Source organism: Oxyura jamaicensis, chromosome 12, assembly GCF_011077185.1.
Source record: "Oxyura jamaicensis isolate SHBP4307 breed ruddy duck chromosome 12, BPBGC_Ojam_1.0, whole genome shotgun sequence".
NCBI classification, from domain to species: domain Eukaryota; kingdom Metazoa; phylum Chordata; class Aves; order Anseriformes; family Anatidae; genus Oxyura; species Oxyura jamaicensis.
Window position 1 is genome coordinate 16,668,607 of NC_048904.1, and position 14,431 is coordinate 16,683,037.

Sequence of the window (14,431 nt, forward strand, 5' to 3'; positions counted from 1 at the left end):
CTCCCTGGGCCTCGCTGCCTCCCCCTGGCTCCTTCCCGAACCGGGGCCGGGCGGAACCGGGCAGTAGCGGGGCCGGGCAGCACCGGGGCCGGGCGAGCTCCCCCCGTGGTCCCGGAGCCGCCCCGGGGCGGTGCCGCGGCTCCCTCAGGCCTGCGCGGCGGAGGCGGTGGCGGCGGCCATGGAGGTGCAGGTGGCGCCGCTGCGGGCCTGGGACGATTTCTTCCCCGGCTCGGACCGCTTCGCCCGGCCCGACTTCAAGGACATCTCGAAATGGAACAACCGAGTGGTCAGCAACCTGCTCTACTACCAGACCAACTACCTGATGGTGGCCGCCGCCGTCGTCGCCATCGTGGGGTCGGTGCGCGGGCGGGGACCGGGGGGCGGGGAGCGGGGAGCGGGGTCGCTGAGCCCCGGGACAGCCCCCCCGGGCTGGGTGAGGCGGTGGGTTTGATTTGGGCTTGCTTGCTGCGTAAGGTTTCTGATTTATTTTTTTTTTTTTAACTCCTCCTGTGGCTGTCTAGCGAGTCAGGGAGCTGCCTTGTATCCCCCCCCCCCTCCGCAGACCGCTCAGCACCTTCTGCAGGAGCACCCGGCTGCTTTTGGGGTGTCGGAGCAGCCATGGGTTGGTGCTGGATGTCAGCGCGGCCTCCGCAGGGATCGGCACTGCCTGGCTAAACCTGCCCGGTGCCGCCGTACTGCTGAGATAAACTTCGCTTTGAATTAAGAAGAAAAGGATGGATTCTGCTTGCTGCTATAGTTTAGAGCTTATGTCCAGCAGGCAGAACAAGCTGCTCTTATTTCTGAGCTACTGCATAGTGAAAAGCCCCTGATATAAAATAAGTAGGATGCCCATCTCTTTCATTTCGGGGTGAGACTGAGACCTTGAAGGCAGGACCATGCTCTTGTCCAGCCCAGCATCCCTAAGGGGAGTTGGGAAATAACCTCCTAACCACCCCTTGAATATAGGCCTGTGACTGTTGGTTAAGTATTGCTCTAAGACCAGAAAGCTCTTCATCACGAGTTGCAGCAGTTGCAGCAGTTGCAGCTGTGATGATTAAGCTTTTAATATAGAAACCGGAATACATTTCCAACACTCCTCTACAAACAATGCTCAAATGCTTAAATTGGAGGGTTGCCTGACCACTAGGCCAAAGTGCTTTTGGCAGAAGCGTATCTTATCTTATATATCGCAGAGGCTTAAATTCCTCCCCTAAATCCATTCCTGTTCTGCACCTGAAGCTCTTGACCCAGCATCTGAGTCAGTGAAGAGTCCCTGGGTTTCAGGGAGTGTGGGCCTGTGACAGGAGGGGCTGAGAACCCTGCTTTTTCTTTTTGCTGTGTCTAACAGCTTGGCATAATGGTGTAGACTTTCTTCTTAATTTCGGGGGAGATACGTTGCAGTCAATTCGGTGGATTATTAGACCAGTAAAAAGAGACTTACAGACATCTTGCCCACCTCGGACTAAACTTCAGTGTTCATCTGCCTCTGTTTACCAGTGCAGTGCTGTAGCCAGTTAGATAAATGAAAGGAGCCGTGGAAGGCAGGGGGACAACTCTTCTCCCCAAAAAAGTAGGAGAAAAAACTGTAACTAGCTTCTTTATCCCTGGCTGAAGGGCTGGAACAGCAGCAACTTTACTCCATCTCCTAAATTCCTTCCTCCTTTTGCACTCTGATCCCTTCTTATCAGATCAAGGATGGTGATATATCTCCCACTTACTTCTTACTGGTCTGCTGTGGGAGGAGGAAGAATGGAGCCACACAAGGTAGAGATTAATACCAAAACTGAAAACTGCAATTCTAACGTCTTCATATTGAGCAGTGACCTGCTGAGCTGAAATTTGTGGACAAGAAACACCTGCAGTGAATTTTTTTATTGTGCATCTTAGAGCCTTTGGTATATGACAAACCTGATTCTTCTAACGCTGAAGGAAAAGGACAGGAGACTAACAGGAACAGGCTAACCCTTCAATAAAGAAAAGCTACCCGTTTCTTTTTAAGAAAAGATTTTTCACTTGGCCAGGCTGTAGCTTTGGGAGAAAGGCAAAGAAAGTTCTCCTGATTAAATTTACATTGATGACTAAGCTGCGGCCTTGCGCTTCGTTCTGTAATGGGCAGGAATTCCTGAGCGATAACTGAGATAAGTGATTAATCGTGGCTTTTTAGGAACTCCAGGACTGCATACAGGCCTAGGGGCAGGATTACTGGAACTGCTCATGCAGTGGTCTTTGTGATCACCACTGAACTTACCCCATGACCAACTCTACCTGTTCTTAAACCATCTAATTATACAGACAGGCAGGTGATACAAAGATCATATTTTGGGCTGTTGTAGTAGCTTGGTAGCTGTGGCAATGCTGGGCTGAGATGGAACTTGTACCTAGAGCTTTCATTATACTTTAAGTGCAGAGTTTATTGCCGTGGCTTAATTTACAGCCTGCTGTACAACAACATTGACCTCTGCAACCTTTCGCTATCTCCATCTCTCTGCAAGGTATGGAATAACCTTACCGTGAGTGCAGTGGAATTGTAATGACCTCTGCTGCATCATTGCCCTGCCTTTTCCCCTCCCTTTGCCTTCTGATGGCTACTGTTACATGTAAATGATGTTCTGTGCTTTGCAGCTAAATTTTGCTTTCAGCCCCCAGCAGAAAACTATTATTTCTGCTTATTCTAAGCAGAAACTATTAAATCTATAAACAAGAAACTGAAAGTATTGAATGACTGCCACTCTACTGATACAGGCTGGTGGCAGCAACAGTTCCTCTTCCCCTTACTCCTTGCCCTGCAAACTCCTTTATGAGTCAATCCAGACTAGGATGCTCTTTTTTAATTCTTTCCTGGAACTCCGCTGCTGATAAAAACCAAGATCATTGCTAAATCAAATTGTGCCCTTCTCCGAGTTGCATAGGACCTGGGTGATGACTGCCCTTTTTGCTCTGAGCCAGGGCCCTGTTACTGTGAGTGCTGCAGATACTTACTAAGAGCAGTGCCTCCCACAGCAGCCTGCAGCTCTCCCCCAAACAATCCTTCTGCTAAATAAGTGCCATTTGTCCGGGCTTTCAGCTACTCTGACAAGGCTTCTCTGTCTTGCTGTTCAAACTAACAACTTAAATGAAGGTTGTTACTTTTAGGCTTCTGTTGCCTTGTACTTGCCAAAACCCAGTGTCTCAGTGATAGCGTTAAGAAGTGCAATGCATTTCAGAGTGCTTCAACTAGGAGTCTTTGTTGTCCTTTGGCAGAATTTTTTCCCCGCAGCTTGAAGTTGGATGTAGCTTTCCTTTGCCCACTTATCTCTAACACATCCACTGGCCATCTGTACAACCCCTAGCACTGAACGAGTGTGGGTGTCTTTTTTTATTTTTAACTTTTTTAAAAAAATTTCATTCTACCCAATGCCACTGCATTAGCTGGCTTGGTGTAATTCCCTCGCCAGAACAGGCTCCAGAGCAGCAGAGTGCTTCGTGTCTAATGCCTGATGAAAGATTAGGAGCAGTGCACAACGCACGCAGCTCGAAGACATACATTGCATAATGATACCACATAATTTCATAAAGATCTCACCATTCTGAGGAAAGGGCTCCACTCCTGTTCTCAAAGCAACGTAAGGGAGAAGCAGCGAGTACAGAAGCATTGCTAAACACGTGCCTGCTGCGGGCTCTCACCTGGCAGTACCAGACGTGTTAGTGACACGTCAGAGGACAGCACGTTGTTTGTCCTCATAGGTGCTACCTCTCCTTGCAGCTACGTGACCTCACTGCAGCCAGAAATGGGGGGTGAGGGGAAGCGGAACCTGCTGTCTCTTGTAGCGTTGTTTGAATGAGCACAAACGAGGAAGGAAGCAGATAACTGTGCTCACCTGTCCCTCGTGGAATGTGGTGAGGCACCAGCCCTCCTAAAAGGGAATTTTTGTGTTTATGTGCTGTAATGACCCAGCTGTGCTGCTCTAAGAGACGTTGTTCTTGGTGATTGGAAGTGTCCAGCTCAGTGCCTTTGCCCAGATTTGCCTGCTCACGTGCAGAAGAGACAGATGTGACAGCAACTGCTGAGTAATCACCCTGAGACAGCCCTCTGAAGGGGAGATGACTCAAGGAAGGCGCTTGCTTGCTTTCTCTTTTTATGTGGCCTGTCCTACTTCTGGGCTCGTGCTGCTGTGCTCAGAGGATGAGTCTTACCCTCCTCTTTTTCCCTACACGGGAGCTGTAAATTCTCCGAGTAGGTGGTTAGCTCTCCTGCTGCGGGGCTGTGCAGCAGCCTGCAGGTGTGAAGTAACGCAGCAAGACCAGGTAACGTCATAAGTCACTGAAGGCAGAGCTCGTTGGACTTCCTGCAGCTCTGTGGGAGTATAACCTGCTTTGTGACAGATGTAGCACAGAGTCTAGAAATATGAATGCATTTTTTTTAAAAAAACACCACTCACCTTAATCTGTTTTGTTTTGTTGTTGCTTTGAGAAGTAAGTGTGTAGTTACCAGTACTTCCTCCCACAGCATTGCAGCCCCAGCTGGCGGCACCTGTGCCGTCTTCTGATACCACTTGGACAAACACAACGTGTCCCACGGCCGCACTTGGCACAGGGCAGTGCCTGTGACCCTGCAGCCCGGGGCAGACAGCAAGTTTCTTCTATTTATTCTTTTATTTCCTCCCGTATTTTTACTTTGTATTGAGACAGATGTGGTGGCCTGCCTGGTCTCTGAAGGGCAAGAGGAACACAACCTCAGGTACTTGCTGTCGCCTTGAGATGCTACTGGCACTAAATCTAAATGACAGCTTTTCTTTGCCAGTTTGTCCCAGCGGTGTCGGAGGCTGCAGCATCCTCCCAGGGACGTATCTTGTCTACTGCAGAGAGCAATGCAGTAGAGCATCCCGTTAGGGCTCTGAGCTCTAAGGCTATTTGCACCCCCAAATGTTCAGTCCTGCCATACGGACTCCTTTCAGGGCAGTCAGAAGGAGCAGTTTCTTTTCCCAGCCCCAAAAGTTTGTCGTCCCCAAGTCATCTGAGCAGCCCAAAATCAAGTTGCCAAAACACTGACATGCTCACAGTTCCGTGCATTACATTTTTAAGTGTCTGAGAGGCCTTATAAATCCCTCCTTAAGGGAATTATATTTAGAAAGTATCTTGTAACATGCTTAAGGGCTGGGCACTTACCTTGTCTCAGCAGCTTTGAAAGACTTCCAGCCTTCTTGCCTGACCATGAATTTGGCATATCGTGTTCTGGTCTTTATATAAATAAGGCCAATATCCGTGCTGGTGGTTCAGCTCTAAGGTGACTTCCAGGGCTGTTAGGCAGTTTTCTTTTTCCCCGGATACATGTTCTAAAATAACGTTTTTCCTTTTTAGTCTTAAGCTATTGTGGCAGTGCGAGGAGCGTGCCAGCAGATCTGAGTGAAACGGGATAATGGAGATCTGCCTCCCTGAAAAATGCTGGTGCTGGAGCAGAAGTGCCTATGTATGAATTTCTGGGAGAATTTTAGGTAGCACTGTGAATTATGCTGTGGGGGGTTCAAGCAGTAAAGGGGAGCTTGGCGTGTGACACCTTATCCAGCCCTGTAATCAGCAGTATCCAAGTCCGCGGACACATGGCTGATAATCTGAATACCAGTTTTTAGTGGCAACTGCTATCCCCATCTGTTTTCCTGTGGCTCTGAATGACTTCATTTGATACTTCTGTTCCCTGATTCCTTGTACGCACTGGAATGCAGCCCACTTGAGAAAACATGTAATTCAATTAACTTTCCCCAGGAAAATGGGATCTTTTGAATGTGTTTTTGTTGTGGCTAGTCAGTAATACGGAACCTGTGTAACACCAGAAAGAAGCATGGAGGGGAATCTTTCTTTGATCTTCTCCTTGTAATCACGGATGGATTGCTCTTTATCACCAGTTTCTGAAGTTGTAAAGAAAGCGAAGGGAAGGGTAGGGAAGCTAAAGCTCTGCCAGCATTTACCAGACACCAGGTAGCATGGAGCCCTGCCTAGCCTTTTGCTCCTTCCAGCATTATCTCGTCAGTAGATTTCTGGGAGCAAAACAAATAGCTGCTGTGAGCCATCTGAGTAAGTCTGGCCATTTCTGCTCTAAACCAGTCGTGATGTGGAGGTGAGTTCTGCTTTAAAAATCTGCTCTGTCCGGCAGCGTGTGCATAAACAGGGCACTGGTGTGGTCCCGGCGTGAGCCACCCTCCTTCTCCAGCTATAAGGGAACGCAGATGAAACCCATTTCTTTCCAGAGCAGTACTGCTCACTTTTTCCAGTCTGGAAATTCAGGAGTGACAATTCAGAGCTAAATATAATCTGGCTGGCTGCAGAGAGTGACTCAGATGCAAGAAGCAGGGCTGCCCTATCACCGTTTCCAAAAAGCCGTGCTGGCTCTGCAGCGTGAGTAGCAGAAGCAGGTGGGGAACTAGTCTGAATTTTAATCTCTTTCCATCCAGTTGTCCTGTCTCCTGTTGGCACAATTGCCTCACAGAATTGGAGCCAGGCTGTATTCTGAAGTAACTCCTGGGGCTTCTTCCTTCTCTGGGGAAACGCTCTCTGGCACCGCAGGTACGGTGTTGGCATGCCAGCGAGAGATTGTTTCTGCTTGTGCCGGATGTGAAGCACAGACCACAAACCAGAGCATCCTCCTCAGCAGCGGGGTGGAGCGGTGAGTCAGCGTGCCCATGAGCTTTGGAATAGCAAAGAGTACAGGATAAAATCCTCCCTGCCTCTGGCTTTATCAGGGCAGTGCTATGCTGCTGTCAGTTGGAGCAGCTCAGAGCGCTCAGTTGCTGTGCAGTTAGGTCTGTGAACGTACAAGTGAATCAGAGTGCACCTGAAATCACACCGCTTACTGCTAGAGAAGTGAAACGTAGCCTGGCTCTTGTGCAAATACAGAGACGTGCTGGGCAAAGTCATCGGTGAAAGCTGAGGACAAAGCAACCTCTAAATACTTGGTAAAGTGGTGCGAGCAGGCGATGGGCTCACCCTGTTCCAAAAAAGGGGCTTGCTGTTTATAGTCCAAAGCTGAGCCACTTGGTGGCTTGGCTTGCTTGGTAACTGGTAACAATAACACAACACAAACCTCAGCAGCAGCCCGTGTGCCAGGCCTGGCTCTTCTTCCTGCGAGACCCTTATCCCATGCTCCAGTTCCTCCTGACTCTTGGGCATGTCTGCCTGGGATGGGGCTTCCATCCATTGTGCTGGTGGTGGTGAGCTCCACTGGAGGTTCATAAATCATCTCAGTTGGGTATAAACCATTGGGAGAGTTTATTCAGAAATAAGTAAGCAGAATAGTGAGGTGTAAATTCCAGACAGAAATGATCGGTTGAAAGCCTAGCTTCTAACACTTGTGTTAATTCTGTATTCTCTGGAGTAATACCCGCTGGGGAAAACCTTCCTTCCTGCCACCCACCCACACAACCCATCTTCAGTTTAGTATGAACTTACCTCAGAATCTAGCATTTGCTCGGCAAGGGAATTAGTATAACAGTTTGTGTCAATATCAGGGTATTTTCAAAGGTCTGGTGTAGTTTGGCTGTAACTAGTACTTTGCCCTGAGAAAACAGCCAATCTAGGTGGCTGGGCAGAGAATGGCATTCATTCCTTTCTTGTCGTAGTGAATTGCCATTAGGTTACGTCCAGGTCCTAGTTTTGACATGAGCGCCATGTGCAAATTTGGTAAGTATTGAAGGCATAAACAACAACCACCACAACAGAAGTAACTTCCCGTACTCAGCATCCCCCTCTACCTTCCACCTCCTGTAAACCTGGGCAGAAGGTTGGTAGGTGGTGAGTGCCTCTAGTAACGAGATGCTGCAGACACTCTCATTATCCTCAGCTATGCTCCGGAAGAGAACACAAAGGCCATCTGCCTATGCTAATTCATGGCTACAGCTTGTCTGCTCAGTTGCACTTGTGTTACTAGCTTCTCTGTAAAAAAAAAACATAGGTTGATAAAAGTTTTGTAAGACCAACCGACTTTTAATGCCTTACCTGCCCAGCAACAAAGTTAACAGTGAGCTGGATGCGTGCTCTGTGAGCACAAGACCGGAAGGCTCTGAAACAAGATACTTCAAGCTTTTTTTTTCATTCTCTCTTTTTTCCAGATTTCTGAGTCCCCTGAATATGCTTATTGGTGGCACTGTGGTGGTCCTGGTGTTCATGGGGTTTGTGTGGGTGTCACACAACAAGGACATACTCCGCAGGATGAAGAAGCAGTACCCAACCACCTTTGTAATAGTCATTATGCTGTCGAGCTACTTCTTGATCTCCTATCTGGGAGACGTCATGGTGTTCATGTTCGGGATCACTCTTCCTCTCCTCTGTAAGTATTTCTGCTATTCTCCAAGCTGAGGGTGGGGGGGGGCTGAACTGAGCTTTCTCAAATAAGCCTGCAAAGTCTAAAGTGGCCCGTGGCTTTAAATCTCTTTATTTAAATTGTCCCAAAACAAACTCGAGGGTGGGGGGAAGGGGACACAAAACAGTACAAGCTATCTTCAGTGTTATTATTACTGAATGGGTACTTGCTGGTTACTTAACCAGTCATTTAGACATCATCTTCCAGTGATGTCACTGCTTTGGGGTGTGTCTTAAGATGGATGCTGCAGGAATTATGCTTTCATTGGGCATGCCCAATTAATAAGCGTGTGTCTGTTATGCAGTGATGTTTGTCCATGCTTCCCTGAGGCTCCGGAACATAAAGAACAAGCTGGAGAACAAAATGGAAGGAATAGGTTTGAAGAAGACCCCGATGGGCATCATACTGGATGCCCTAGAACAGCAGGAGGATAGTATCAACAAACTGGCTGACTACATATCGAAAGCAAAGGAGTAAGCAACTGCAATGCGGCGATTTGCCTGCTGCAGGAGTGTAATTGCTATTTACTATTGTTCGAGCTTGCTTTCAGTTTGTGTACAAAACAAGAAATGCACATGTGGTACATACAGATTAATAGTTGCAGGATACAGGTATTCCAAGGTATTCAGGGCTCCTCTGAGAATATAAGAAGAGTAACTTTTTTTCTATTGTATAGCAAAATGTTTGGGTGTTTACAGAAATACATCCCAACTTAGACGCGTTTGCTTGTCTCTTCTTCTGGAGGCTAGAAGGGGAAGAGATGGAAACCTCTGGAATGCAGTCTCTCAGACAAACTGTCTTGTAGCACATTTGTTAGTAAGAGTAACACCCCTTTCATCTCTGTTCTACAAGGTGGCTGTCCAGCCAGTTTGGTTTGGGGTGTAGCACCTTCAGGCTGGCAGTGTTCAAGGTGAGCTGGAACCTATCAAACACAGGTACTCTTGAATCCTCAAACCCCCTAACTCCAGGGGTCTGTATTGAGATCAGACAGCTAGCTTAACCAGCAAGCAGTAAAAACTGTGCAATACTTGTAACCAATATGGGTTCCTGTCCTCACCTCACATTCCTCCTTTGGTAGCTGGGAAACAGTCAAAATAGATCTAAGCATGGAGAATATGTGTGGCACTGTGCCTCTCAGTTCCAGTAAACCACACCTTTGTTTTTCCTGAAATCCTGATTCTGTTACCCCCTGAAACTGCTCTTCCCTGCACGAGAGACAGAACTTCCTCACGTAACACCTGAACAAGCACGGGAGGAAAAAAGCTTGTGGATAAGCTAGACGAGCTAGGTTTCTACCCCTGCTGATGTTTTTAAACACTGCTACTTTAGGACTTACCTTGTTCTGCTTTATTCTGTATAGGCTGTTTTGTAGATGAAGGTGGATGTGTGTTTTTGTGCGTGGTTCTTTTTCTTCTTAACCAGAATGCAAAGATACAAGTAAAACATGCATCTCGCTCACTCTAGTCCTAACACTCTTCAAAGGAATAAACTGGATTTCAGGTTTACAAATACAAGCAATAAATGTCAGGATACAATTATTGAAGACCCATTCCAAATTCATCAAGATCCTTGCCTGTAACAACTCCTTAAAGTGGTGTGTGGGATTCTTTTATATGTATTTTAACCAAACTGCCAGCTCTGATGGGATTGTCTTGCTAGTAGGAGCTTACAAAATATAAGGGGGAAAAAGTTGTCCAGGTGACACTCCATTTCGAGTATTCTTGCATTTCTCTTTTTCTAATAATTACATAATCAAGCAAACATCCTTGAAGTTGAAGCTTTTATGTAACTTACCATGCTGTTTTCATAGTGAGCTGTGTAGAAATCCGAACATGTCATTCCATTTAAGTGTTAAAGTGATCAGTATTTATTGAAAATAATTCCAGCTGAAGAGTCGATGGCCTGTTCCTCACTTGTAGCGCATGGTCTTTGTTTTTGAAAACTGTTTCCACACTTAAAGGTAGTAGCCTATGACTTCATCATTACTGTAGAATTTTAAAAACTGCACATTTACAAAGAAAAATAAACTCTAATGGTGACTGTTGAGTGCATTTATTTCAGGTTGGGAAGCGTGACTCTGACCTTAGGCTTGTGGCTGTGGTTGTTCCCACGACTCGTGACCTCCCCAGGGTGGTGGTGGGAGCTCTGGTGTCTCCCTGCAGCTCGTGCCGTCAGCCTGTGCTGGTAACGAACGGCTGGGTTTGGTTGCTCTGCCTCCGTATCAGTGTTGCTGAGGCACAAGGGAGCTGCATGTGAACTGCAGCAACGGTGCAGCCTTCCTCATCCTTGCTAGGCTGCAGAAGTGACGTATGTAAGCGCTTGTTTGCATTGCTTCAGTCTCTTATATAACTCTTCTTAATTGCAATTTTACGTTTCTCCTAATTATCTGGGAGGGATTTCTGCCTGCTTCTACAATTATGCAGAGCTGTGCCCTGAGCAGCACTGGGAAGGCAGCTCTGCTGCAGTCAGGTGAGTTCCGGGGTCTCTGAATCTGGCTGCCTCCCTCCTGTGATCCCTTAGGAGCCTGCACAGTGGGGGTACACGTATCAGAGCAGGACCGCAAGTCCTGATGTAACTACCTTCATAATACGTGTCAGCTCTGCACTGCTGCTTGGGCTGTTCCTGGCTGAAGCACCAGTAGTGCTTCGTTTGAGGACCTGCTTCTCAAGGGCAGCAGGGGCCTGTTCCCCCTTCCCGGCCTTTACAAAAAGAGGGAATGCCAAAAACACGTGCAATGAAAATGTTACTTCCTTTTCTATGCCTCTGCTGTCCAGAAGCAGCTTTCTCTTCCCCTTCTGTACTGCTTAAAAATTGCTTAGTATGTCTTAAATTATAAATTAAGCAGATTTCCTGGCCGTGGGACATTACAGTTGGAGACAGAAGTACAGCTGAGACACATTACAAATTTGGAAGAAGACAGATTTGAAAGAGATCAGCTGAAAGATGCAAAAAGGACAAGGAGAAAAGAAAACTTGACCTAATGCCAGTGGAGACTACCTTGGATTCAAAGAGGTCCTGAACATGAGCGATTCCAAAGGGCTGTAATAATATCTGTGGGGTGGGACTGGGATTCAGCTGCCAGAGCACTGTTGAGCTACAGGCAGTCACGGGGAGTGAAGATTACAGTTCTCGAAGCAGCGCGTGGCATTGTCATTTACATGTACATCAGGTACAAAACCAACTAAACCATTCTGACATGCACCAGCCTGAAACCATCACGCAGAGGTATTGGATGCACCAGAGCAACCTTTCTGTTCTGCTTGTTAGCCACGGAAGTGCTGCACACTTCTTATGGATAGAGCTTTTATTTCATTTCCATTTCCTTAGCCTAAAAAATAAAGCTGTATACATGGAAACCAAATGCATTTCTCATGGACAAGAGAATAATCGAGGAGGATGTGTGTGAAAAGAAAGATAAGCTAAAGCACAGCATGTTCCTGCAGAATCTGACAGCAGAAGGACAACATGGAAGCAAAACAGTTTACTGAAAAACTAGAAAGACTTAAGGTTATTGATGTCTCTGAGAAAATCCTCCCACAACAAACTGGAGCCTTGAATCCATTTGGCAGGCAGATGGCACCGGGATCATTTGATACCTGATGGAAAACCTTAGCATGGATTTTTCCCATGCCAGCCTTTTTCATCACTCTTAGAAAAGTGCATATCTTTGTTCCCAAAGAGTCGTTCACATACACCACCTGGGTTCTGCAGAAAACTTCTGCTGAAACAATTGTAAGCAAAACTGGACTAGTCTTTATTCCAAGTTGTTTTCTTTGGGTCAGTCTGGTCTCACTCCAGCTGCTTCGGTAATGGCACCTGGACAAGGACAATAAAGAAATATTAGGAGGGAATTTCTCAGTCCTATTTCCCAAACTAGTTTAACATAAACCTACAATCCCTCAAAAACTATGAAAGGATCAAAACTGCAACAGCTAAGAGCACTGGGGGGATCTGGTCAGGAATTAGGTTTTGTTTGTAGTTCCTCACTTGCTGTCTGCAATGCTTAACGCCCAGTAAACCCCTCTGCAGGCAGTGAGCCTCCCCACGGAGACCAGATTGGCTCAGGCAGTAAAACCTCCTGAGGCTGCGGATATCAAGGCCAAAAAAAAAAAAAAAAAAAAAAAGCATTTACAAAATCACACAGGAAGATGAGATTAAAACCCTAACGCCCAAATCCAACCCACTTGGCCTGATGCCAGGTGGATCTAAATAAATAAATGAAAATCAGCATAGGTCTTCATTGTTTCCTCTTTCTTGGTGACCTGAGACACCCAAAAACTGGTGGTTAGAGCAACAACAACAGAAAATCTGTGCCGTTTGCAGAAAATCAGTATTTATCTGTTTATCTGAAATGCTTTTACACAGCTGTAAAAATGTGTTACACATTTAGGCACTCAAGAAAAAACACCTTCCACCCACCCTGCTGCTAGGCTTCAAAAAGCAAGGCAGAGGCTCAGGCATGGAAAAATGCTGTAGAAGGGTCACTGCAGCATCACTGCTAGAAAGGATTGCTTATAGGAAGAAAATAACTTAAAAACTTTGAATCCCCCCCCACACACACACCAAAGCTCAATTTTGCTGAAAGCAGCCAGCCAAAGGTGGGCCTGGAGCTGTACCCAATGCCCCTTTGTTTACCCCGACTGAATTTCCTCTTTTAACTCTACGGCTGTGGAACAAGAGGTTAAAATCCCACACTATCGTTGACATTTCCGTTTTCTTTCTGTGTTTATTTGTATGTCTGCCCTACGATGGGGCAAGCAAAATGTGAGAGCGCGGTGGCATCTCCAGCAGATGCTGCCCTTCCTCCGTACAAAGCCCATCACAACCAACCCCTGCCCCCAGGGACGGCAGCACGATGCCAAAATCCAGCTGCACATCTCCTGGGGGTGCGTTGCTAAGACCCCCCCATGGCTAAACGCTCACCGGTTTGAGATAAGCGACGTTGCTCTGGCGGATGTCGTTCAGCAGCTGATCCCTCGGCGTTATTTCGACGAGGGGAGGTGGCCGTCTCCTGGGGATTGGCTTCAGCGTTTTGATCACGTCTTTGAGGTTGGTTTTCTCGGTGGGCTCCACGTACTCGGGCACGGCGGGCTTGCGCTGCACCTTCTTCAGCTTGACCACCCTGAAGCTGACGGGCTCGGCTCCATGCGGCTCCTCAGGGGCCTCTGGCCTTGCGCTCTCCTTCCCTCGGCTCCGGGGCATGGAGGGGGGCATGGGGGGCTTGGGTGCCGGGGGGGCTTCGCGCATGCTGGGCTCGGGCAGCGGTCCCCCCAGCATTTCCCACATCCCAGGCGGCAAGCCTAGTCCATTTTCCAGCATGGCTATCAGCTCCCTCTGCTCTTTCCTCTGCTGCTGCCTCTGCTCCTCCTGCCTCTTCTGCCTCTGCTTGTCCAGGTTCCTGCTCAGCAGGTTGGTCACCACCATCCTGGGCCCCGGCAGCTCGAAGTGGTAGCCCATCTTCAGGAGGGTGGCGTTGGCTTTCAGCAGCCTGGCGATTTCCATCTCGGCCTGGTGGCCCAGCATGCTCCTCTGGTTGTGGAAGCGGAGCTCCGTCAGCGTCTCGTTGTACTGCAGGCACCTCATGATGGCCACGACGCCTTTGCCAGAGATAAAGTTGGAGTCGATGTTGAGCGTGGTGATGCTCCTGTTCTCGCGCAGCATGTTGGCCAGCGCGAAGGCGACGTTGTCGTCGGCCCCCACGTTGGCCAAGCTGAACGTTTTTATGTTCTTATTCTTTTTCATCGCGTTGACAAAGTCTATCAGCATTTCTTTGGGGATGTTTTCTATGTTGTTCAGGTTGAGCTCCTTCATGTCCGGATTGTTTTTTCGGACTTTCTCCAAGCTCTCTTCTAAGTTGGTTTGGTTTCCTGAGGGCCTGGCACTTAGCTTCATGAAGCTGGTATCCAGCGCTAACTTCTTAGGGATGCTTAATTTGGATATTTTCTTTTCATTTTCATCTGGCTTTCCTGTGATTTCCCCTGATTCTCTACCTGATTCCTCACTTGTCTGATCACTGTGATGGTTTTCTTGGGTGCAAGCTTCCTTTGTTTCTGATTCACTCTCATCACCCTCTTCTTCCTCTTCCTCCTCCTCTTCACTGTC

At 47.6% G+C, this 14,431-nt stretch overlaps 2 protein-coding genes across 2 annotated transcripts in view; one reads left to right on the forward strand and one right to left on the reverse strand.

Moving 5' to 3' along the window:
• Nucleotides 1-91: 91 nt before the first annotated feature.
• Nucleotides 92-10,368, forward strand: ARL6IP5 (ADP ribosylation factor like GTPase 6 interacting protein 5). Its single transcript, XM_035337564.1, has 3 exons — nucleotides 92-354; nucleotides 8,079-8,296; nucleotides 8,634-10,368. The coding sequence occupies exons 1-3, from the start codon at nucleotides 179-181 to the stop codon at nucleotides 8,804-8,806; spliced, it is 567 nt and encodes a 188-aa protein (XP_035193455.1). The 5' UTR covers nucleotides 92-178; the 3' UTR covers nucleotides 8,807-10,368.
• Nucleotides 10,369-11,615: 1,247 nt separating this feature from the next.
• LMOD3 (leiomodin 3) overlaps nucleotides 11,616-14,431 on the reverse strand; it is a 4,735-nt gene continuing 1,919 nt past the window's right edge. The window contains 2 exon segments of the mRNA XM_035337565.1: nucleotides 11,616-12,145; nucleotides 13,253-14,431. The exon segment at nucleotides 13,253-14,431 is cut by the window's right edge and continues 4 nt beyond it. Of these exon segments, the coding sequence (XP_035193456.1) occupies nucleotides 12,119-12,145; nucleotides 13,253-14,431 (1,206 nt within the window). The 3' untranslated portion in view covers nucleotides 11,616-12,118.

Coding starts and splice junctions, on each gene's coding strand:
- ARL6IP5 (XM_035337564.1), top strand. CDS start 179: ATGGAGGTGCAGGTGGCGCCGCTGCGGGCCTGGGACGATTTCTTCCCC. Junction 355..8,078: donor GCCGTCGTCGCCATCGTGGG/GTCGGTGCGCGG, acceptor TCTTTTTTCCAG/ATTTCTGAGTCCCCTGAATA. Junction 8,297..8,633: donor GATCACTCTTCCTCTCCTCT/GTAAGTATTTCT, acceptor TCTGTTATGCAG/TGATGTTTGTCCATGCTTCC.